Here is a 22,925-nt window from a genome sequence, read left to right on the forward strand (position 1 = left end):
CTTGGTTTTGCTGGAAAGCAGATAGAGAGCTAGTTGAACATTTCTCAGTTAACACTGATAGGAGGAATAGGTTTGAACACTAAAATCTTCCAAATTTAAAAAGAGACTAAATGAGATGGTTCAGTCATGTAATGTGGATCTCAGAGAAGCAATGGAATATTTGTGTATACCTACCAGTTTAATCAAGTCTCAGCATGGGTTTATGGAATATATATCTCATCAAGTCAACTTGTTGGGTTTTTTCTGTGGTTCAAAATTCAATTAATAAACATTTAAAGTACTTTGCAGACTTTTTCCAGCACAATCAACTTGTATAGGATATGATTACATGTGGCAAAAGCCTTGCTCCATCTATATTTGGGTCAATAAAAGGTTTTGTTGGTTTTGTTTTGTGTCTAAAGGTGTGAAAGTGGTACCTGTGCCATCAGAAACACTGCTGCTAAGGGCATATGCTCAGGCTCTGCAAGGGGGCTCTCCTGGCCTGACTCTTCTGGCACAGAGAGCCTGTCCTAGAGTACTCTTGTGTGAAGCTGATTAAGTACTACCTGATATTATGGCTAAGAAAACTAGAAATGCTTCAAAATCAAGGTTGTATATATTAAATAGTATACAGATGACTAACTAGCAGGTCTAAACTTGCAATATTTTAAACAGAAAATCAACATCAGCTGGGAGTATTTCCAAAGGTATTCTAGGCCTTGCCACTTTAGTAGTTACATCAACCCAAGAAAACCTCCCACAAAGTAAGTCCTGATAAAGTTTGTCAACTGGAGGTATGTGGTGAAGAGAGGTTATCTTGGATCTGAGTGTCAAAAAGCACTGGACATGAATAAATGTGATTTATTTTAACAGGATGGGACACAAGCTTGTTCACTTTGACAGAGTGTATGTGTTAAAATGTAGCTCCTTTCTAGGAAACAGGGACTGTAAATAATCTCCAAAAATCATAGAAATAAACCAGATGAGTCTAAAAGTTACATGAGTATTGTATCACTTGGCAAAAAAAAGTTTATTTGCTGGACTTGGATACAAGGAAATACCGCATACACTTACAGATTCTACATTTGGCCAGCATTTGGCACAAGTATGATTCCTCTCTTAGTACTGTGTGTGTGTTTGGTGCCAGTAATGGAAGAAATATACTGAAAAAGTTGGTGAGCAGAGCTTCAGGAATTAAAAAAAACCCCAAAGAGACAGACACTCTTATATCTGAGATTCAGGAAATGACAGTTACCTCATTTTCTTCTTGATAAGTTAATACAAAAACTTGATGACTGTGTACACAAATGAGATAAGTACTTTAGAAGGAAAAGCTTTCTGAGCTGTCAAAAGTAGAAACAAGATTTACTTACATGGTAAATACAGACAGAGCTTTTGTTTCCTTTCAAAACTGTAGTGAGAATGTATTTTATTCTTGTTAGAAAAAGACAGAGCTTTTGTTTCCTTTCAAAACTGTAGTGAGAATGCATTTTATTCATGTTAGAAAAAGACAGAACTTTTGTTTCCTTTCAAAATTGTAGTGAGAGTGCATTTTATTAATGTTAGAAAACGCAGCAATATCATGCTTCAAAACAAAATAAGCCAACATTTCTTGATGTAACACCACTAAAACAGATACTTAAGCACAATAGAATGCTGAGTCTGCCTCTTCAAACTGGATGCAAAAAGTATAATTCATCAGCATGCACTGTGAGGCTACAGGATTGGCACCTTTGGAAAACAAACCACCAACACTAACATGGATTTACCTTCCCCATTTAACACCCCCTTCCCCCTTTTTTCTCCCCCTCTGTTTAGGACATGGATCTTCACCGCTCTAGTGAATCTGTTTAATCAACCTGGTAACTCAAGATATTTCGGCAAGTATATGACACCTTTGTGCAGCAGGGATGCTTGAATGATCTGTGGAAATAACAAGCATGACTTTGTTCTTTCACACTTTTCCAGAGAGAGGTTTTTAGATGTGTTTGAAAAATCAGCAATGAAGTTAAACAACAGGGAAGAGAGCTCTGTTCTGAAAATAAACCCTACAACCCATCTAGTCCTGTACAGATTGGCAGAGGATAGCTAAAACTCTGCACCAGTAAACAGTTTGATATTTTGTCTGACTCTTGCCTCTGAATAAAAGGTGGCTTTAACAGATGAATAATCTCATGATGCACACCCAGGCCTGCGCCTGCTGTCACAGACAAATATTTGTGTGTCATCACAGTAAGTCTGGAGGTGTGTAAACACTTTCCTGTACCTAAGAAAAAGCTTCTGTCAGAATCTGGATTCTAAATGTAAAATAAACACCAGATTCTCACTCTGAAATTCTGGACTGTGCCAGCTTTTTCCAGTTTGTGCAACTTGAGTGTTGCTCAACAGCCAGCGCCATGCCCTGACACGCATATTGTGAGTTTCAAATAAATTGGGATGTTCTGTGCAACTAAATTTACCACTGTAAAATGCCTAATGATGGCAGACAACAATACTGACAGGACAGGGGGGCAGAGTGGTGATACCACATTTAGAATGCAAAACACAACAGATGATGTCCATTAAATCATCACTTTACATTGTAACTTTTATCACAGTTAGTCCTAGTATTTTATCATGGTGAGAACTGAACAGGGAAGGCAGTGCCATGTGGCACAGCTAGCAAGGGGTCTCCCCAGAAAGGCCACCCTTTGATACCAAAATCAACAATGAATGAACACTCTCCAAAAGAGTTTTGTTTAGAAAGCTGATATTAGTTTATTACAGCGCTTAGTGCATGGGGGAATCTCTCCACCCATCATGCACCAGTGGGTTTCAAATACTTCAAGGACTTACTGAGTTACAAGATGTATATTCATGTAATTTTTAGGAATTACCTGCCTATTTCTACGTTGTCTGCTACATATGCAAATTACTTATGGAATCACAGAATCATAGAATGATAGGGTTGGAATGCTCAGTTAAATGAGGAGGGGTCTATGGAGGTCTCCGGTGGTTATTTGGGGAGATATAACCTCACTCCTTTTACCCTTATATGGTCATGAATGATCTCATGGCACAATTTGTGTCTTGGCAGCTTCTGTTTTTGTCACTCTTCCCACCAGACCAGAATGCATATCTCAGAAAGTGAGCATTCGAATCTCTGTTTTACTCAAGCTCTTCACTGTACTGATGTGGTTGCTTTCTGGACATGCCTTGCTGGGGCAGCCACTTTGTTGTGCTTTGTGTTAAGCATCTGCTTTGCCGGTATCACCTTGACATGACAACCAGCGCGACGCCGAGTGAAGCCTCACGGTCACAGACACTTCACGCCCGTGACGTCACCACAGGCGACAAGGCGAATCGTGCGCCGAAGCCACCAAGGAAGGGCCACTGGTAGCCACCAAGGAAGGACCATTAAGGGCCCATTCCCGCCTCTCTCCCCCGCCGCTGCCCCCCGCCTCGCCGGGACCGCTGACTCCCCCCCAGTCCCCGTCACTCTACCACTTCCGCCTCCGCTGCCTCCCGGTAACCCGAGCAGGGCCGCCCGCCGCCAGGACCCCGCCCGGGGCTGCCCTTTGCGCTGCCTGAACCCCGCCCGTTGGGAAGCGCCGCTCGCTGACGCGGCCGGAGCCGCGGGGACGGTGCGGTGAGGTGCCGCCGCCCTTTCCATCGCTTCTGGGCGTCGCGAGGAGGTCGTCGCGGGCTCGGTCGGGGTGGTGCTGTCGGTCAGGCAGCGCGGCGGGCGCCCCGCGAGGAACTGCGGCCGGCGTCGTGAGGGGAGAAGAGCGAGGGGGCCTCGCGAGCCGGGGAGGGGGCTGCGGCGGCCGGAGGAGTTGTCGCTCCCCGGGAGACCGGGCCCATGTCCGCGCCGGGCGCAGGTACAGCGGGGCTGATGCGGGGGGTGGCGGGGGCACCGGCCGCTGGGCGGAGGCGGGAGGGTGGGGCAGTGCCGTGGTGTGTGGGGAAGAGGGCTCGGGGGAAGCGGTGGGAAGGCGCGGGGACCTGTGGGAGGCGGAGGCTGTGAGGCGGCGCGAGGCTTTTCGGGGCTGAGGCTTCCCGGGGTAGAGGCGGCCGGTGAGGGCGAGGAGAAGGAAGGGCGAGTGTGAGGGTGACTGCAGGGCGCGGGGAGGCGGGGGCAGGGGGTCGAGCAGGTGGCGGTTTTTCTCGAGCTTGCTGTGCGAGCGGCGAAGGCAGAGCCTCAAACAGCGACTGGGTTGTTGGAAAGCCTGCGGACGTGGACTGACATCCGTAGGGGCGTCCAGGAGGAAGCAAAGAGAGTTGTTGGCTAAGAAGTGTTTTGCTCCACGTATTATTTAGTGGTTTGATCCTAAATCTCTTTTCCCAGTAAAAAGTGGGTTTCTGCGGATTTGACAGCAAAACACTTTCTCCAGAAACGTATGGAATCGAAAGTAAAACTGCTCGGGTGGTTAGGCAGGCCTGCCTTTTCCCTACCAATGTGTAGGGGGTATCTTTCTCTGCACTGTAATTTCCTGCCTTGATCTGTGTCTCATCTTTCAAAACTTGTGGCTAAGTTTATTTTCTTCTGATTGACTGTGATATTTTTCTTATATTCCTTCTCTTACTTTAAGAGATCCCTTAAAGACGTTTCAACTCTTGAAACTTTAGATTTTCAACTGGTATGATTTCTAGCGATGGAGAAGTTTGTGGCACTCTGAGTTTTCTCACCAGGTCAGAAGTAGGACATTTGGTCTACGTTCTTTATCTCCTTTACCCTTTTTGTACCTACATAAATGAATGTTTACAGGATCAATTTAATTTCCAGTAGCAGTAAAAAAGAATGTGAAAAATCTCAAAGCGCTTATTTTAACAAACTTGTATTTCTTCCCTGCATGCTTCTGTTTACAAGGATTGAGGTTGTAGCTCATGCTGCCTGTGACAACAGACTATTCTTATTGATTTGAGAAGATTGAAGCATATCAGGCCAAGTTAATGATATTTATCCTTTTATTCTCAATGGTGACTAGATTAATGATGCAGAATACCTTTTATGAATCTTTGATTTCCTTGACATTAAGTATCCTTTTATTCTCAATGGTGACTAGATTAATGATGCAGAATACCTTTTATGAATCTTTGATTTCCTTGACATTAAGTATCTTGAGTGTCTTAAATATTGCCTACGTATTTCAGCACATATTTGTTAAGTTTCTAAGCTCAGAGTATCCTGAACTCAATCCCATAAATTTTTCAAATTCTAAGATTGTATGAAAGAAGAAGTAGAAATTCAGGTACAACAGAAAAAAATTCATAACTAAGAATAAGTTATGTTAGGTCAGATAATAATAAAAAACGAATGGTTCTGTCTGGAAAAATAGCATTTGTAAGTGATCAAACTAAGAAAGTGTTAAAGCATCTAAGTATCACTACAGAAATGGACTACCAAGAGTCCGAAAGTGTGTGGACACTTCTTTCTGCCTTCTCTGTACTTTCTGACTTTTATCTGTGAGCACCAATTCTTCCTATTTACTGGCTTACGAAGTTCATGCCATTATCTTGCCTTTTCATTAGTACATTCATAATAAACAATAGGTATTAAATAGAACTTCTCTAATCACTATGTTTCTCTTAATCTTTCCTTACCATTCCTTCAATCTGGACCAAAGTGCCTATCTTCATCTTTATTTTGTGTGGAAATGAGACCCAGGCAAGTCTGCTGCCTGTCTCTTTGCGTTTTTCTCTGCTTCCCACAACTTTTCAACTTCTCAGCCCATTTTCAGTCAAATTAGGCAGATGTTTCGAAGATATAAATGTTTTATGAGATCTTGTGACAGCTGAGGAAAAGTAACAAGGTCTAGATTTACATTCTTGCTGAGGGAAGAATGGTAAATAGACTCAGTAGGCAGCTCTGTGTGCTGGTAGCTCACACCCATGTGCTGACTGGTGAATCCCTCTGTGTATAGTTTGGAAACAGCAGCCGTGCTGCCTGCCATCAGTGGTTGATAGACATAAATGAGCTGTCAGTATGGTTGGAAGGGTTTACGAGATAAGACGTTATATACATAGCAGGTACTAAGGAGTATTGTAACATGTTACAGGACAGAAATCTATCATAAACTAGACTGTTGAGGTTTTCCTTAGTCACCAGTATTCATGGGGAAAAAACAGATAATACTTGCCTTGTAGTCGTATTCATAATATACCCAAGTATACTCCATCCTTTTTCTTTTAATCTCATCTTCTCTATTTTGCTTTTATACAAGCAAATGCCTGATAATATCTTTCAAACAGAATTCTGAGTTCCTAAAGTTAGTAAGAGTTTGGGTACTGTAATGATTTTGTAAGGGAACATCTTGTTAAAAGTCACATATGTAGCTGGACACTTTGTGATTTGTGTGGATTTTTTTCCAAACTGTAATTGAATTACTCTACTATGAGCAAGTGGAGTATGAAGATAAAAGCCAGAGTATTGGAATTGTTACCTACCTTTCCACCATTTTTAAAATCAAACAACTGTTTTCTCCCAATATTTTCATTTTAAACTTAGTTCCTAACTTATCTTTCAGAGTCTAAACCTGGGTTGTTTGTTTTAAAAAACAAAATTAATGTGTTACTCTTTTTCTTTTGTTTATTTAATAGATCCTTGGTGAAAAGCATTTTAATGTAATTATTGGAGAGTTTAATGCAATGTTCTAGTCTTACTAGTAAGGTATTAGGTGATGTTTAAATTCTAAAGCTTCCCTTTCAAACACCTTTTGTGAGAAATGGTGAGTGAAATAGTTTAGCTGTCTCAAACTTACGGGACTTTCAATGTGGATCTGTAGTGATAAATAGTTACATTGAGTTTGAAACAAAACATGTAGAGGACTTGCACATTTGAAATGGACCTGGGAGGAACAGATCCCACTCAACTGACCTACAGAGATGGGAAAATTAGTTCAAACTCTTAATATGAAGGAGTTTGGGTGGCTGCTTAGTTTTTTGGGTCTTGTTATTCCTCCTCCACTCACATCCCCTTGGTTAAGTACTGATTTCTTAATAATAGTGTTTTAAGATGATATAGATCAGTGTTTTTGAAGTCCATGTGGTTCCGAGATGTTCAGCTGTGAAACCCTTTAGTTGTAGACATACATCAAAGAGCCAAATCTCCTAATAATTGCTTAAGCAATGCTGATTTGATTGGTCTCATGTCCATAAATCAGTGTCCCAAACATTTCTTCATTGGTGCTGTTGCCAATGTCTGTCAGAAGCAAAGTCCTGAATAGTTTCTCTGTTGGTAAGTTGTTACTGCCTGTGTCTGAATATACAGTGAATTTTTGCAAGGATTTTTTTTTTCCAGAAGACCTGAACAAGAATCTTTAAAATTGGAATGCACTGTCCTGTGTGGGACAGTCAGTATAGGAATCTGTCATTTTATTGTTTGGGAGGTAGGGAAGGGAGTGTGGAAGCTGAGATTTTCTTAAGTGTGATGTCTTATAAATATCTTTCAGAATAGTTAAAAATAATACTAGAAGGACTCAGCATTAGATTGAAATGCAAGTACCTCATTATCCACTTTGTTGAGCAGATGCAGGAAATCTGTGAATCTAGCATATTTTCGTCATCCAATCTCAGTAAAGTATTAGAAAAGCAAGCGTCAGGGTGGCAATTGAGAAACTAGTGTTAATAATAAAAACTAAATGATAGCTCTTTAGGAAGCATCACGTGCAGTCCTGTCCCATCAGTTCCACCTATATATGCATTTAACTTGAAGCATGTAAATGTGTGAAAATTATTTTTCATTTTAAGAAATTATTTTAGCCTGAAGCAATAAGACTTAGGTGGTTTTCATTGCCCCTTTCAGTCCTCTCTGGCCTAATGTCACACTGGACAGCAGTCAGCAGGATGCTTTTCCCTTAAGGCTGGCTGCCTTCTGGGGTTCACAAGAGCTATCCAGCAGGTTGAGGAAGGTGAGTCTTCATTCATTTGTGGATTCTCTGTGATGGAGCTGGGTTCTTCTCAAAGCTGTACAGGGATAGGATGAAAAGATGGGGCATAGCAAATTCCAGGGTAGTATTAGGAAAAACTTTTTCACTGTGTGATTATTCAGGTACTGGAATGGGCTCAGAGGAGGCTGTTGCATCTCTGTCCTTGAAGATTTATCTAGCCTAGGCACTGATGTGGCTGGCCCTGCTTTGAGCAAGGGGTTGAATTAAGTGACCTCCAGAGTTTCCTTTGGATCTAAACTGTTCTGTAATTCTAGACTTTCTTGTTGGATGTTATCTTTTGTCGCCTCCTAGCTTAGAGAGCTAGAAGCTTTAAAGTTGCTAAAGCTCCTGTAGTTCCCCAGAAAAACATTGATTCAGTAGAAAAAAGTACAAATTGGAGCCTTTGATAACTTGATAATTGTAGTCTTTCTGTGATTATTTCCATTTGTTCTACTTGTCAGGGAGGTTTATGCATCTTAGCACAGTGTGGTCTTCCAGCTGGTGCTTGTGCTGTACAGAAGGGTGCTTGAGATGACTAGGAAAATCTTGGGAGTGTGTGAGGAAAGTAAGATGATGCTTTTTTCACAATGAGAACAGTCGGACATTGGAGCGGGTTGGCTGGAGAGGCTGGGCAGTCTGCTTCCCTGGCAGTTTCACAGAATCACAGAATGGTAGAGGTTGAAAGGACCTCTAAAGACAATCTAGTCCTGCTAAAGCAGGTCCACCTAGATCAGGTCACACAGGAACACGTTCAGGTGGATTTTTGAAGACCTCCAGAGGAGGAGACTCTACACCCTCCCTGGGCAGTTTGTGCCAGGGCTCCATCAGTAAAATAGGTTTTTTTTTCAGTAAAATAGTTTTTCCTTGTGTTTAAGTGGAACTTTGTGTGTTCCAGCTTTTGTCCATTACCCCTTGTCCTGTCACGGGACACTAGAGAAAAACATGCCACCCTATCTTCTTGACATGCACCTTTTAAATACTTGTAAGTATTAATGGTGGAGTCTGGAGCCATCTTGTCTGATCTCATAGCTGACCTTGCTTTGAGCAGGATGCTGAAGAACTTTGGGTCTGGTGTAGCCTGCATAATCCTGAGGTAGTAGAAGGGGCAACATTCTTAGGAAATGTGTAGAAAGGTCAGTTAGGCACAGGGTGTTGGTCTCTTGTCCCAAGATACAAGCAATAGAATGAGAGGAAATGGCCTCAAGTTGCACCAGGGGAGGCTTAGATTAAATATTGGATTCTTTTTTTCACCAGAAGCATTGTCAAGCTTTGGAAAAGGCTGCCCAGGGAAGTGGCAGAGTCACCATCCCTGGAAGCATTTTAAAAAGATGTGGAGATGTGGTGCTGAGGGACATGAGTTAGTGGTGGATGTGGCAGTGCTGGGTTAATCGTTGGACTCAATTTTAAAGGTCTCTTTCAACCTCACCGATTCTGTGATTAATCAAACACTTATTTTTGTTGTGAATAGTTTACTTTTCTCAGTCTTGGATTCTTTTTTTTCAGGTGGATTTCTGTTTATGTTCCAAGTTTGTATTCCTCAGGTTGTAAAAAGCTTCAAGTGCTTTTATGTCATAATTCATGCTGAAGATAACTTTGCAATATAACACTATAGCAAAAGTTTTTACCTGTTGTTTGGATCCTTCTTTAGTTCAAGAAAACTGACCTTAAACCCGAATTTCATTCTAATGAGTCTGGTATTTGTGGCTATAATACATCAACAAAATTAAAGGTACTTATTTTCCTGTGATTCCACAGACTTGCCTGGGTAACACGATGCCAGCTGAGCGCAAAAAGACAGCAAATATGGAAGAAAAGGAGTCTCCATTAAATAATAAAGAAAAAGAATTTAGTGAAAGGCGCCCAGTGAGCACCAGGGAGAAGCCAAAAGAAGATGTCAAGGTTGGCATGAAGAGAGAGACTTTAAAGGTTCCTGAAGATAAAAAGAAAAAGTTGGAAGAGGATAAAAGAAAAAAGGAAGACAAAGAGCGGAAGAAAAAAGAAGAGGATAAAGTAAAGGCAGAAGAAGAGCTAAAGAAGAAAGAAGAAGAAGAAAAAAAGAAGCTTGAAGAGGAGGAGAAAAAGAAACAAGAGGAGGAAGAGAAAAAGAAACAAGAAGAAGCAGCTGCTCAACTGAAGTGAGTGGTCTTTTAGTGGTTTAATTGTGCCGAGTACTGTAGTCCTGCCATCAGGATTGTGGGCAGAATTATAGAAGATGATTTGTTTGAATTACCTGTAAGAAGTTGCGTGTAGTGTTAGAAATTTTATGTGACTGGCTGAGTATTCTTTAAGACTTCCACATAGTTTTGAGTTTTTACCTCTAACCTCAGATACTTTAGTCTCTTATACAGGTTTTTTACTGTATTCTTCATGTGACTGTGCAATGCGCAATTATGCCTGAACAAAGCAGCATAGTTTTTGTTAAAGTGAAGAAGCGTTAGCATCGTAAAATTGGGAAGACAAGCTCTAACAGATCCACTGACCAAATTTCTTGTGAGAGATGACTGTAATTTCTTTTAATCAATTGTAGACAGTTGATATTTGGATGGCAAAACCAGAACATGACCTGACAGTAATATGTGATATTACCAAGACAATGTTTGTTCTTATGTTTTAAAAAGGTGTTACAATGTTGAAGATTGCATGTTTAGACCAGTAAAGCAAAGATTCTGGGCATTCTTCTCTTTAAAATGTGTTGCTTTCTATGACTGAGGCAATGGCAGAGCCAAATTCTAACTGGGACAGATATATTTCATCAATTTAAAACTTTCAGTGTAATTTTAGCAGTCTACGAATAAAAGATTTCCCTTAACTGTGTAATACAGTAACTTGTTGAAAGGTTATCCTCACCTGTTAAGAACTTCATCTCATGGAGTTTCATGTTTATGTTTTTGAAATCTGTTTGGATTGATATGTTCTGTATAGAAATATTTGAGATATTTCATTTAGTAACAAATAGTTTTTGCCTTTTGCAGCAAAACCAAAAGCTTATAAAGTAGATGCTTTCTAGGATTAACTCGTTAAATACTTAAAAATAGAGTATTTAATGGAAAATTATTTTTTAGAACCACAGGAGGGTTTCCAACTATGGGGTTTTTTTTTCTTTAAACTGTTAACCTGAAAACCAGGTTCTATAACAAAAAGGACTAATTTTTGTTTCTCTTAGAGAAAAAGAGGAAGCACATCAGCTCCATCAGGAGGCTTGGGAACGCCATCAGGCAAGAAAAGAGCTTCGCAGCAAAAACCAGAATGCTCCAGACAACCGCCCTGAGGAAAACTTCTTCAGCAGACTGGATTCCAGTCTGAAGAAGAACACAGCTTTTGTGAAGAAACTGAAAACCATTACAGAGCAACAAAGAGATTCCTTGTCCCATGACTTTAATAGCCTGAATTTAAGCAAATACATAGCAGAAGCAGTAGCTTCTATTGTGGAAGCCAAACTGAAAATATCAGATGTGAACTGCGCTGTGCACTTGTGTTCCCTCTTTCACCAGCGCTATGCTGATTTTGCTCCTTCCTTACTTCAGGCTTGGAAAAAACATTTTGAAGCAAGAAAAGAAGAGAAGACTCCCAACATTACCAAGTTAAGAACTGATTTGCGTTTCATTGCAGAATTGACAATAGTTGGGATTTTCACTGACAAGGAAGGTCTGTCTTTAATCTATGAGCAGCTTAAAAATATTATTAATGCTGATCGAGAATCCCACACTCATGTTTCTGTGGTTATCAGCTTTTGTCGGCACTGTGGAGATGACATTGCTGGTTTGGTACCAAGGAAAGTAAAAACTGTTGCAGAGAAGTTTAACTTGAGCTTTCCTCCTAGTGAGATAATTAGCCCGGAGAAACAGCAGCCGTTCCAGAACTTGTTGAAGGAGTACTTTACATCTTTGACCAAACACCTGAAAAGGGACCACAGGGAGCTACAAAATATTGAAAGACAAAACAGGTGACATTTGAATGTTGCTTTTTATTTATAAAGAAGATAATAACTTATTTATTAAATGCTTAGATTTGTTGTAATATTTGTAAACCCAAGTCTGTTAGTGGTATGTAGAGGATAAAGGTATTCTGCAACGGATCTTAAAGTTCTAAATTTCCTCTGAATACTTGAAAAACAAAACCAAAACAGATTCTTTGAATTTCTTTAAAGCTGAGGGCCAGCCTCCATAGTCTTTAATTCCCTTAACTCTCTTACTTTGGTGTTCCCTTAGCAGCTTGACAGTAATGCTTCTTTCCCAGCTGGTACCGTCCTTTTCCAGTTGGCACAATATGATTTTTCTCTTTCCACCCACACATATCTAATGGAGCATATGCCACAACGCCTTTGACTTGTTTATTTTTTTAGTGTATCAGTATGGAAGAAAAATTCGGTTAGATTAACAAGATATCCCTTACACTTTAATGTTGGCACATTTTATGTATGAAAATGTTGGGGGGCATAGACAATTTGATCTGATCCTTTTAAATGTCTATATGAAATTCTAATATTAAAGAGTATGAATATATACATGTTTCAGGGCTGAATAATTTGATTTGTACCTTGATCATGTTGTTTGATAATTGTTTGCTTTTCTTTAAAGCATCCTGAATTGTCATTATTGGAGCCAGCCTCAACTCAACTCCTGATCTTAAAAGACAGTTGTTCTTAAATCCTTTTGGCAGCTGTGTGTAGGCACAGGTTCCAGTTAAAAGGCTGAATATCAGTCCAGAGCCAAATGTTTTCTTGGAATCGATTAAAATTTTATGTTCCCAAACCAAGGCTTTAAGCTTGCATCTGTTATGCTGATGGATATTGTGCTGCAGTCCTATCCAGTCTTGGTCAGCTAAGTTTTGCATTTCACAGAACGATAAACTAACTTTCGAGATACTGTTATTTCTGCACATACCTTACTACTTTAAAAGTGTGGTGTTGACATAGTTGTTTTGTTTGTTTGTTTGTTTTTAAGGTAATGAATATAAACTTTTTTACTTTCACAATTATAATTGGATTTGGGAACATTGATTCTGGCTGGGATTTCAATGAGTGAGTGTTACAAAGCCTCTATGACAGAAAATAAAGTGGAAAAAAATTACAAGGAAGAGAAAGAATGTTAGGAAGCCATGAAGCAGAAATAATCTGGAGTGATCAGAATTGATCTAATCAGAAGTGATCTGGAAGAAGGAAATACATTAATATTAACTTAGACAACTGGCTAAAAAGGAGTGGATAGTGTCCTGAGTAGCCTGGTCTGATCTTGTCATTGAGCCTGCTTTAAGTAGATTAGACTAGAGACTTCCTCATGCACCTTATCAGAGGTATTCCTGTGAGCTTTGGTTCAAGGCTTTGTTTTGGGGAAGGAATGTGAAAATCTATCATTTGCCATTGGATTAAAATATTTCTGTTATTTAAACATTAAGGTGTTTATTTTAACTGCTTAATAAGAGTTGGAGAAAAAGTTTTGTTAAAGAAAAAAGACACCAGAAAACTTTACTGCCTAATTTTATTGACTTACAGCATATCTGTAAAAAAGATACTTGGTATTTGTGTGCTGTAGAAATTACCTTGCATGAGATCAAAGATAGAAACTTACCCAGTAAGAATTTTTTCCTAAACTGTCGATTTTGGGAAAGTGATTATGTGTTTGATTACTTTTTGGTGGAGGGTTTTTTGTTTGTTTGAGTTTTGGTTTTCTTGAGTTTGTTTGTGGTTTTTTTGGTGACTTTTTTTCTATGACTGCTTTTTTGCTTGTTTGCTTGGGGTTTTTTAATTTAAAAAAAATCCCATTGGAAAAAAAGAAGTCCTCTGTGTGTTTGAAACCTGATCTGCTTTGCTGATAGTAACAGCTTTTATTCCTGCTGTTATTCCAGAGCCAGAAAAGTCAACGAGGAGAAAATTATTCCCTTTTGTGCATCTATAGCATAGTATGTTTAGGTTATGATATTTTGAATTTGTGTCAGGAGAATGACTTTGAAATAACTCACAGTTATTTGGTTGAGTTAATTAAAAATTAATAAATCACCTATCTATTAATATATTGAAGCACCTTAACAATGTTTTAATATTGTGTTGCCTGCTGAATCATTTAGGTAAAATTAAAGCATTATTAGACACAAGGGTTTCTGCGAGTAGATAATTAGGAAAACTACCTTGAGTTAGGCTTTGACAGTAGAACCTGATGGTTACACAACTAAGGAAGGGCACAGAAAAATCTCTGGAGACTGTGTCCTTGGAAGGTAACGACTTGATTCCTAAATTCTGATGTGAGTTTTCAAAAATGAATGTTAAATATGGAATAAACTTCTTCTGTCTAAGGATGTTTTAGAGATCTGCTGAACTTGTTTTGTGGCACTTTGTGAAATTCTGAAGAAACATAAAGTAAACAAAGTACTGTATACTGTACTTGTATTTAAAAATGAATCATGCATTTTAAAGTCTGCTTAGTATGCCTTAGCTTGCTTGAATATGTTAACACTTGTGTTTTGGGAGCTGAAACTGAGAACTGAAACTCCTATGCTTTTGTTAGAGCACTTTGCTCTTTTTTTTAATAATAGCACAGATCTTTAGTGCTCATGAAGCTGCTTTTAAACTTAAAATGTGTACTGGATATCTGTCTATGGAAAGGCTGAGATGTAGTGGATAGCTGTCTCTATGAAAAGGCTATGAGTTGCCACTGAACGTGTTCCTTGAATCCAAATTTGCTAGTTTTTCATCATCTACTTGGCAGGAGCAGGTAGTACATGTTATGTAGGTGTGTCTTCATAAGAGACAAGAAATCAAACTTTTGCTACTCTTACTGCTTCTTGCCCTTTAGCAAGACTTCTATGTCAGGGTTTGGTTCAGAGCACGTTATAAGTGATTTTGTGGCTCACCCTATGAATGTATTGTATACAGAGATTACTTCTGTTTTACACTTCACCTGAAACTAAAAGGAGCCAAAATTGATATTCCTCATCTTAGAATGCTTGATCTATTTTAGAATCTTTATGCCATAAAATGTTTGAGTCTTTTGGCAAGAATATGATTGTGTACTTATTGCTTAATAAAAGTGTAATGATAATGTATTGATACAACCTGCTTTAGGAATTACTGCATTTGCACTGTATTTGAAACTTTTATCTTCTGATGTTTTCATCTCAGTGCAGGGTGGGTTGTCAGTGGTTACAGCTAGTTAGTGCAATGTTACTGGCATCATTCAAGCTACTGTAAAACAAATCAGAAACTTGCTAGGCAAGCTCATTCTGTCACCTTCCCCTTGAAAGTCCACATGTGACCTGAGCCCATTTGTATCTTTGCCATATTAGGCCCCCAAACAGCTCAGCTGGCCTAAAGTGTCCCTGACTGTAAAGAACTGACTGTGCCTCGTCCAGCTCATGCAGAGTAGATCATGCCACAGATGGGAGACTACACTTATTGGGAGCCCTTGTTGATAGCAAATAAAATATTGCTGATGAGCAGTCAGGTTATTCTTAGTGAACCCAAAAGCAAGAATGACAGCCTTTCATCAGTCTTCTGTGGTGAGCTTTGTACTAGCAGAGATGACCAAGATGGGTTGGATTGTAGTTTGGTAAGAAAATGGAGTTGTACTGTTCTGCATGCAATCTTGAGACTGTTTTATGATGCATTTGGAAGCAGCGATTGTGTTCCTTCAAATGCAAGTTCCTTTTGACAACAAATGTCAGTTTTTAAAATGAATATGGATAATTTTGTAAAAAAAAACAAAACAAAGCAAGTAATGTAACTGTTCTTAATTTGGACTGATAGCCTTGAAGTAACTTGATTTGTTAGCAAATTAATGGGATGATTTTTTTTGACCATACAATTTTTTTGAGCCTCCTGATGATGATTGCCCATTTTAATAATTTGAAATGTTTTGTTACAGATGCAATGCAGCTTTCATCCATCTTTCATGTTAGTCAGATAATTCAGTTTACTGCAAAAGCCTTTTCATAGTGCAGGACTGTTACAGGATAATTATGTCAAGAAAAAAAAAATCAATTTTCCTTTTTAGGCATTGAAGGTAGAGCTTCTGTGACTGTGCTGTCCTCAGTGATCTTGAAGTCACTAATTCAGTGTGGTGGCTTGGAAAAAGAATAGCATTGGTCAAGTTTTTGTTCAATTTCTTTTGCAATCTAGGCTAGAATTCCCACAGTTGTCTTGAGGGAATGTTATCTTTGCTCAGAGAAATTGGTTGTGGTTCAGCATAGCTCAAATATACTAAACCAAAAAGATCATCTTACTGTCATTTTGGTTTTTTGTAGGCGCATCCTTCACTCCAAAGGAGAGCTGAGTGAAGATCGACACAAGCAATATGAGGAATTTGCAATGTCATATCAGAAGCTGTTGGCAAATTCTCAGTCCCTGGCTGATCTTTTGGATGAAAATATGCCTGACCTTCCCCAAGAGAAACCAACACCTGAGGGTAGGCCGTCTTCTCAAGCAAGTAAACAGAATGTTGGACTAGGATATAGAGCAAAAGATAACCAGGCCCTTTCACTGATATGTTCTTTTCATTGATTTCTTTTTATTTGGGCTTTCCCCCTTAAGGGTATCAACAAAGGAATAATCCATGTTTTTTTGATAAAGTAATTAAACCTAACATGTAACCATAACTGTTGTATATGCCACATAATTATGGTAACTTCTTTCAGGTAATATAGGAATAAATGGAAAATTCAAAATGTTTTTAACTGTATCCTTTCTATTTAATAGAATGCATTTTTTTTATTAAATAAAGAACTGTGTATGTTAAATGGGTTGGAAGTATATAGTAGGTCATAATTTCATGAGCAGAAACATGTTGTTAAGCTAGGTAAGTCATGAGGTGCCTTTCTGACCTCCTTAGAAGTATAGCATTTAACTAGCAGAGCTATTCAATGCCTTAGTGAATCTCAAATTTTAGATTTAGAGATGTTGAAGTCATGAGTGTACCCTTTGTCTGAAGTGATCTTGAGCTTAAAAAGCTGAGTTTCTTGAATGCCTCTAAATGATTTCTTTTTAAACTTATGTTCTTAAAATACAGTGGGGTTCAGCGATTACTTTTTAATCCTAATGTGGTTAAAGTCTGTTAATAGTTCTTCTTTCTAATACTACATAGTGTGCCCCTTGATTAGACTTTCACTCTGATACAGTGTGTTGTCTGTCAATGTCAAATTGCAATTTTAAGGTAGCTTATTGATATAGCTAATATTAAGCTTGAGTTATTTCAACATATACTTTAAAGTACTTTTATTTAAGGAGAGCAGTGGTATTAATAGGTTAACATGTTTCTAAAAGTATGGTTTTAAATCTTTAAGAGTGCCTCTTTTTAGAAGATCAGAAATTTGTGTAAATAACTTTGTTATGGTTTCACTGTTTTTACAGAACATGGACCTGGTATTGATATTTTCACACCAGGAAAGCCTGGAGAATATGACCTGGAGGGAGGTATCTGGGAAGATGAAGATGCTAGAAACTTCTATGAGAATCTCATCGACTTAAAGGCTTTTGTGCCTGCAATTTTGTTTAAAGATAATGAAAAGTGTTCCCAGAACAAGGATTCTGGAAAAGATGAATCAAGAGGTAAAATGCTTAGATAAGCATCTTTTTAACATATCTTATACAACAGATAAGCAGATTTGATGAAAGTAATGAATCTCTAATGAAATAATGTGTGGTGATCAGGACAGTACACTAGTTTGGATGAAACTAGTGAGATAGGAATTTTATCTGGGTATGGTATTTAAGGAAGAAAAAAGTAAATTATAATGTTGATAGAATTTTAAATTTAAAATATTTTAATATTAACTAGTGTGAGTTAATCTTAACTTTTTACCTTCTTTGAAAGATGTTCTGCTTTTTTCCACTAAATTGTTGCTGGTAGCTAACTGTCTCGGTATTAAATTCTAGTAGATAAAAAGATCTGTTTGGTTCCTCACATCTGATGCAGCCCTAAGTTTACAACCAGGCTTTGGTAGACTTTAATTATAATGGGATAAAAAAGACAATCACCATCACTGGCCCAAAGTTTGACAGAAAATGCATGTTTGGATAGAAGCGGTGTTTTGGTGTTGAGGAAATGCCAACAAAGGATTTTGTAACACACATGCAGTAGGACAATGGTGGGTATTAATGGAATTTCAAGTTCATAACTGATGGCCTTCTTTCTGGTTTCTAAATTCCAAAATCTCCCCAGTGGGGATAGCTGGAGCAGCTTGCCCAGAGAGACTGAAATCTCTCTATTATGAAATTTTTTTTCAAGACAAGGAAAAACCCCTGAGGAATCTGACATGAATACCGTGCTCTTTCACTTTGAGCAGGAGGTTGAAAGTAACACCTCACCAAGGTCTACTCCCAGCTAATTTTGTCTGTGATTCTAAACAAATTACCTGCTTTGTGAGTCTGCTATTTCCATGTGGTGTGTGCACTGTTTAGAATTTGTCACATTTTTGTTTGAAAAACTTAATAAAATTATTTGCCTTACGTTATATTTTGTGAAGGGAAGTCTGCAAATGAGACTTGCAGGAGACCTGAAAGAAGGGCAAAGTATAAGTTAGTAATCTCTTGGAGAAGTGCTCTATTCTGGACTTAGTGGTGTTGTCCAAGAAAAATATTAGCTATACCTTTCTGAATCTTCATCTAGAGATTCACAGATTATTTGTTTATAAGGAAAATGATTTTTATTTTGCTTTCTACACTATTTTTTCAGTATCTTCTTACTGTTCTGATGTTTTTTGTTGGTAAAACACTTTGTTTACCTTGCTTTGTCCATTTTGTTATGAGTTGAGCTATGTAAAATATGCAGTGCAAATCTTAAATTAGAATTTGTATCTTTTTGCATTTGGCTCTTTTGGAATGTTTGTGATAGTCATTTGCTGGAGTTCTGGAGAACACGTTCTTTCCATCTGACCTTCCCAGTATACAAGTTTTTTTTGCTTCTGCTTCCCATGTGATGGCCTGGCAATCAATTTTAAGCACTTTTGAACTTGGATTGCTACATTTCTGAGGATCCTGTTCCACTTAAACGTTTGCATGTCATCGAATGAAGACATACCAGGTGTAGTTCAGAACAAACCAAAGCAGTAAAAACTGTTGGCAATCCTTAACAGACTCCAATGTAGTTAAATGTTTGCAGTTTTCAGACATATGCCTAAAGCTGTATGAAGGATATCAAACCACTCAAAACTAATGGATGAGATGGTATTGCCCTATTTCCTTTTAACAAGACAGAAGACACTAAAGAGCCACAGGTTTAGCAATGTGAGTCATCCTGTATTGTAATCGTAACTGTGTGTAGTTAATAATAGAATATTTCTACCTAACTTTTAAATAGATTCAAAAGATGCCAAAGATAATAAGGAAGCACCTGGGAGTGAGGATTTGGAGTTGGAGCTGGAAAACTTGGATATTAATGATGATCCTCTGGAGTTAGACTGTGGAGATGAGGCAGAAGATCTTACAAAAAAGCTTCTTGATGAGCAAGGTAACAAGATCTGGGTTTAGGCATTATTTTTTGTTTCCTGATTGTTTTTTGAGCTTGATGGTTTTTAGTCAGTACATAGAGTAACTTCAGGAAGATGTATTTATTTGTAAAACGAGTAGCTAAAAACTGTTACCGTTAATGTGTTTTTTACTGTAATTCGAAGACATTCAGATACAAAGGACAAGTATTACAAGGAGGTTTATGTAGTGAAAGTTGCCGATTCCTTCGTATGGCTTTTAAAAATAATCAAATGTGAAGACAGTTGATGGGAGAGTGACTAGAAAGAAGTACGTAGACTTCAGTGCATAAATGATTTTCTCATCACATGTGCTTAGGATACTAATAAAATATTTTCTGGTTTTAACTTCTCTTCAAATCTAAGATTCAGTTCTGCCCTTCTGTCTTGGTAATCATTAAAGACTTTTCTTCTAATGTTATGGCTTTCCATAGCAGGATTTAAGAATTCTGAGCTCCTTGAGTAAAGGACTGCAAATGGCCCCTGTGAAAAATCTAGCTGTGTTAGTTTTACTTCTGTTAAGAACTTTTCTTATGAATTGCAAATTTTTCTTTCAGTGGTACTGAATAGTGGAAAAAGCAACATAAGATGTTAAGAGCCAAATTCACAGAGGAGCAAATGAGGTTTTTCCTTTGAGCCCAGTTTGTAAGACATATTAGTTTTAATGCTTTGGATTTCCAATGACCAATGCAGATTCTTTTTTTTTTTTGTCTTTATTTCCTTTATTTCTGAAGTGGGAAATTTGTTCTGTTTCTAGAATATAGAAAAAAAATCACATCTAGAATTCACTGATTGGAGATTCTGTGGCTTACAAGTGAAAATCCTGCTTGATCTAGTGAACTTAGAATCTATTCATCCTCTTGCTTAAAACCTCATTAGGCTAAAGCCAAAGCTTCAGGATTTCACATAAAACCAAAAACATCCAGAGCTGGCAGAGGCTGTGTATTGATGCTTAAACATGGGTTCATCTAACCACACTGATGCATGGATCTATGGGTTTGGGTGTTGAATAGTGTAAACTCCAAGTGTCAATCCCTCTCAGCTCACAACAGAGATGGGTTAGGACATATGGATCTTTATATTGAATGACTCTTGTGTATCTAAAGTTTAGTTGAGCTGAAGTTACTCTTTGGTTTATGTTGGTCTCCAGCACCTCAGAAATGCAAAGATATTAGACAGCTCAGGAGTCAGACTGCTTCAGACTCCTGAAAGGAAAACTGTTAGGGTAAGCCTGTGTAGTATTTCCTTAGATTTTTTTCTTTCTTTACACAGATGGATTGGAAAAAGCCATACTCTCTTGGGAATCAATTTTCCCTTCCAATTGTAATACTTTCTGAGGAGTCATCAGCTCATTAAACTCATGAAGATGTTACGTTTTAATTGCAGGATGTTCACCTTTAGTGAGTTGTTATCCTTCAGTCAGAAATCCTTTACAAAACAGTCAAGAACTTGGTTCCAGCTATCTGTAGGGGAGGTACATGTACCTATTCTCTTCGAATCAAAAGGAATAAATGCAGTTTGTTCTGGATTGGTCATAGCCTGCTAGATAGGCCAAAAATACTTTGTCAATAGACATGTAAAGGAAGGTGGATATTTCTTTCTTGTCTTTTTTTGAAGGGATTCATGACTTGATAAGAGGATGAAGATTGAGATCAAAAATACAAAATGCAATCTCTGTGTAGTTCTGGGAGGCAGTAGCGTTTTGAGTATATACAGTAGGACAGAGGGATTGATAATCATGCTTTTGATTGTAAAAGGAAGGTGATGCGTGTTGTCTCATGAAAGAGAATGTTAATCATCAGTACTAGTTCCTGTTTTAAAACTATTGAATGAGCATTAAACATATGCCCATCTGAAAGGTTAATCAAAAATGTGTGAAGGGTATCAAACCACTGAAGCCTAACTCATGAGACAATATAGTCTCAAGAAGCAGGTTTTAAGGGGTTTATTTTTAATCCCTAAACAGTCAGCTCTTAAATCTTTTTGCTTTATTTTTTGTGAAGGTAATGTCATTTGTCTCACAGTGTAGACTTTTCCTGCTGGAGAATTATTGCGTCAGGATTGTCTGTGCTCATTATGCATTTCACAAAAAAAAAAAAAAACTAGAAACATAGCATCTTTGCAAATTCTATAAATTTGCCAAATTTCTTTGATACTGACAAGTAGCATCATTAATTAATGGTGGAAATTAAAATAGATATGATTATCTTTTAGAATATAAAAAGTCAAAAAAATCCTCGTTTTGCTAGAAAACTAGGCTATAAAATAGCAGCATTGCATTACTGTACTTGAAACATAGAGAAACACAATGTTTCTTGTGTGTGTGTAATTTTAATGTCTCTAATTGGTATCACCACATATACAGAATTAATAAATGCTCTCTTTAGATGTTTCAAGTTCTGTGATGTATTTCCATCTCATAATCTGGGAGATTTTCTTCAGCCTTTCTCTTAAGTAAAATTCATTTAGGCTTGAAATTAGGAAAATTAGGCATCTTTCAGCTTTAAAGTACAGCTTTAACTTCATATATAATGCTTTTTTATGCATCTGTACTCAAGTAAGTTTGAGCAAAACATGAAACCACTATTTTGTGACACTATTACAAGCATAAACCAGAGTATTCCTAGGGTGAGATGGGCCTTTAGTATAAAAAAGGAGGTTGCATAAGGTACAGCAGAGTCGTAGATCATAGAATAGTTTGAGGTGGAAGAAACCTTAAAAGTTTATCTATTCCATCTCTCTGCAATGAGCAGAGACATCATCTTCCACTAGATCAAGTTACCCATCTCACTGTCCAGCCTGATGTAAGGTCCAAGATGAAGAGAAGTAGCTGTAGTTATTGTGATAACCAGGGGGTGTGGTTTAATTGGAAGAGGAATTAAGTAAATTATAGAGTGGAAAATCGGATAAATAGGGTATACAGTCCAGTCAGACAGTTGGTACTGCATATCTTTTGTTATTTCTGCATCTCCTCCTGTCACTTCAGTCATTTCTCCCTTGTCTAAATATGAGGAAGACAAGGCAAAAGTGCATGTTTTTAAAGCAGGTCTGCCCTGGTGTAGTGTCCTTCACAACATTGCAGTACCTCTTTCTGCACTTTTTTCCTAAAGATTGGAAGTCAGCTATATCTATAGTCAGATAAGTTTTAAGATTTGACATGTAAAAGGAAAATTAATGCAGTTGAACAAATTAGTTTAGCTATTTTATTTTATTTTATTCTCTATTGTATTAACTTTGAGTGAATCTTAATTTTCTTATTTTCAATATGCTCAGGGAAGAGAAAGAAAGCAGATAGCACCGGAGCTGAAAATAGTGATGGAAAACGGGCTGGAAGAAGTGAGTTTTGAGGTTTTTAAAAGAGAAGATAAAATGTTAAAAATAAAGCTGTGTAAATGGAGATAAGTTAAGGAATTGCCAGGTTGGAAGCCATGAAGGGTACTGGGAGCAGGAGGAGTCTGATGTTAATGATATATCTAGTGCTTTGTAAGGTTGATCAGCAGTACAGATGATGTGTAGAAGTAGTATATCAACCCTATTAATTTTGCAATACTGTTTGGAAAGATAGCACAGTTCCAAGCAGAAGAACAG

General features: G+C 38.0%; 1 protein-coding gene across 3 annotated transcripts in view; it reads left to right on the forward strand.

Annotated features, from left to right (window-relative positions):
* Positions 1-3,346: 3,346 nt before the first annotated feature.
* UPF2 (UPF2 regulator of nonsense mediated mRNA decay) overlaps positions 3,347-22,925 on the forward strand; it is a 67,871-nt gene continuing 48,292 nt past the window's right edge. Inside the window, exons 1-7 of one of the 3 annotated variants that reach the window (XM_062020059.1) lie at positions 3,347-3,839; positions 7,763-7,868; positions 9,642-10,021; positions 11,050-11,829; positions 16,122-16,282; positions 17,224-17,421; positions 19,172-19,321. In XM_062020059.1, the coding sequence (XP_061876043.1) occupies positions 9,660-10,021; positions 11,050-11,829; positions 16,122-16,282; positions 17,224-17,421; positions 19,172-19,321 (1,651 nt within the window). In that variant the 5' untranslated portion in view covers positions 3,347-3,839; positions 7,763-7,868; positions 9,642-9,659. Of the gene's footprint in view, positions 3,840-3,962; positions 4,036-7,762; positions 7,869-9,641; positions 10,022-11,049; positions 11,830-16,121; positions 16,283-17,223; positions 17,422-19,171; positions 19,322-22,925 lie in introns of those variants that run through there. The other 2 variants (XM_062020054.1, XM_062020064.1) reach the window with 2 other exon arrangements.

This window comes from Colius striatus, chromosome 1 (assembly GCF_028858725.1).
Source record: "Colius striatus isolate bColStr4 chromosome 1, bColStr4.1.hap1, whole genome shotgun sequence".
Classification (NCBI taxonomy): Eukaryota; Metazoa; Chordata; class Aves; order Coliiformes; family Coliidae; genus Colius; species Colius striatus.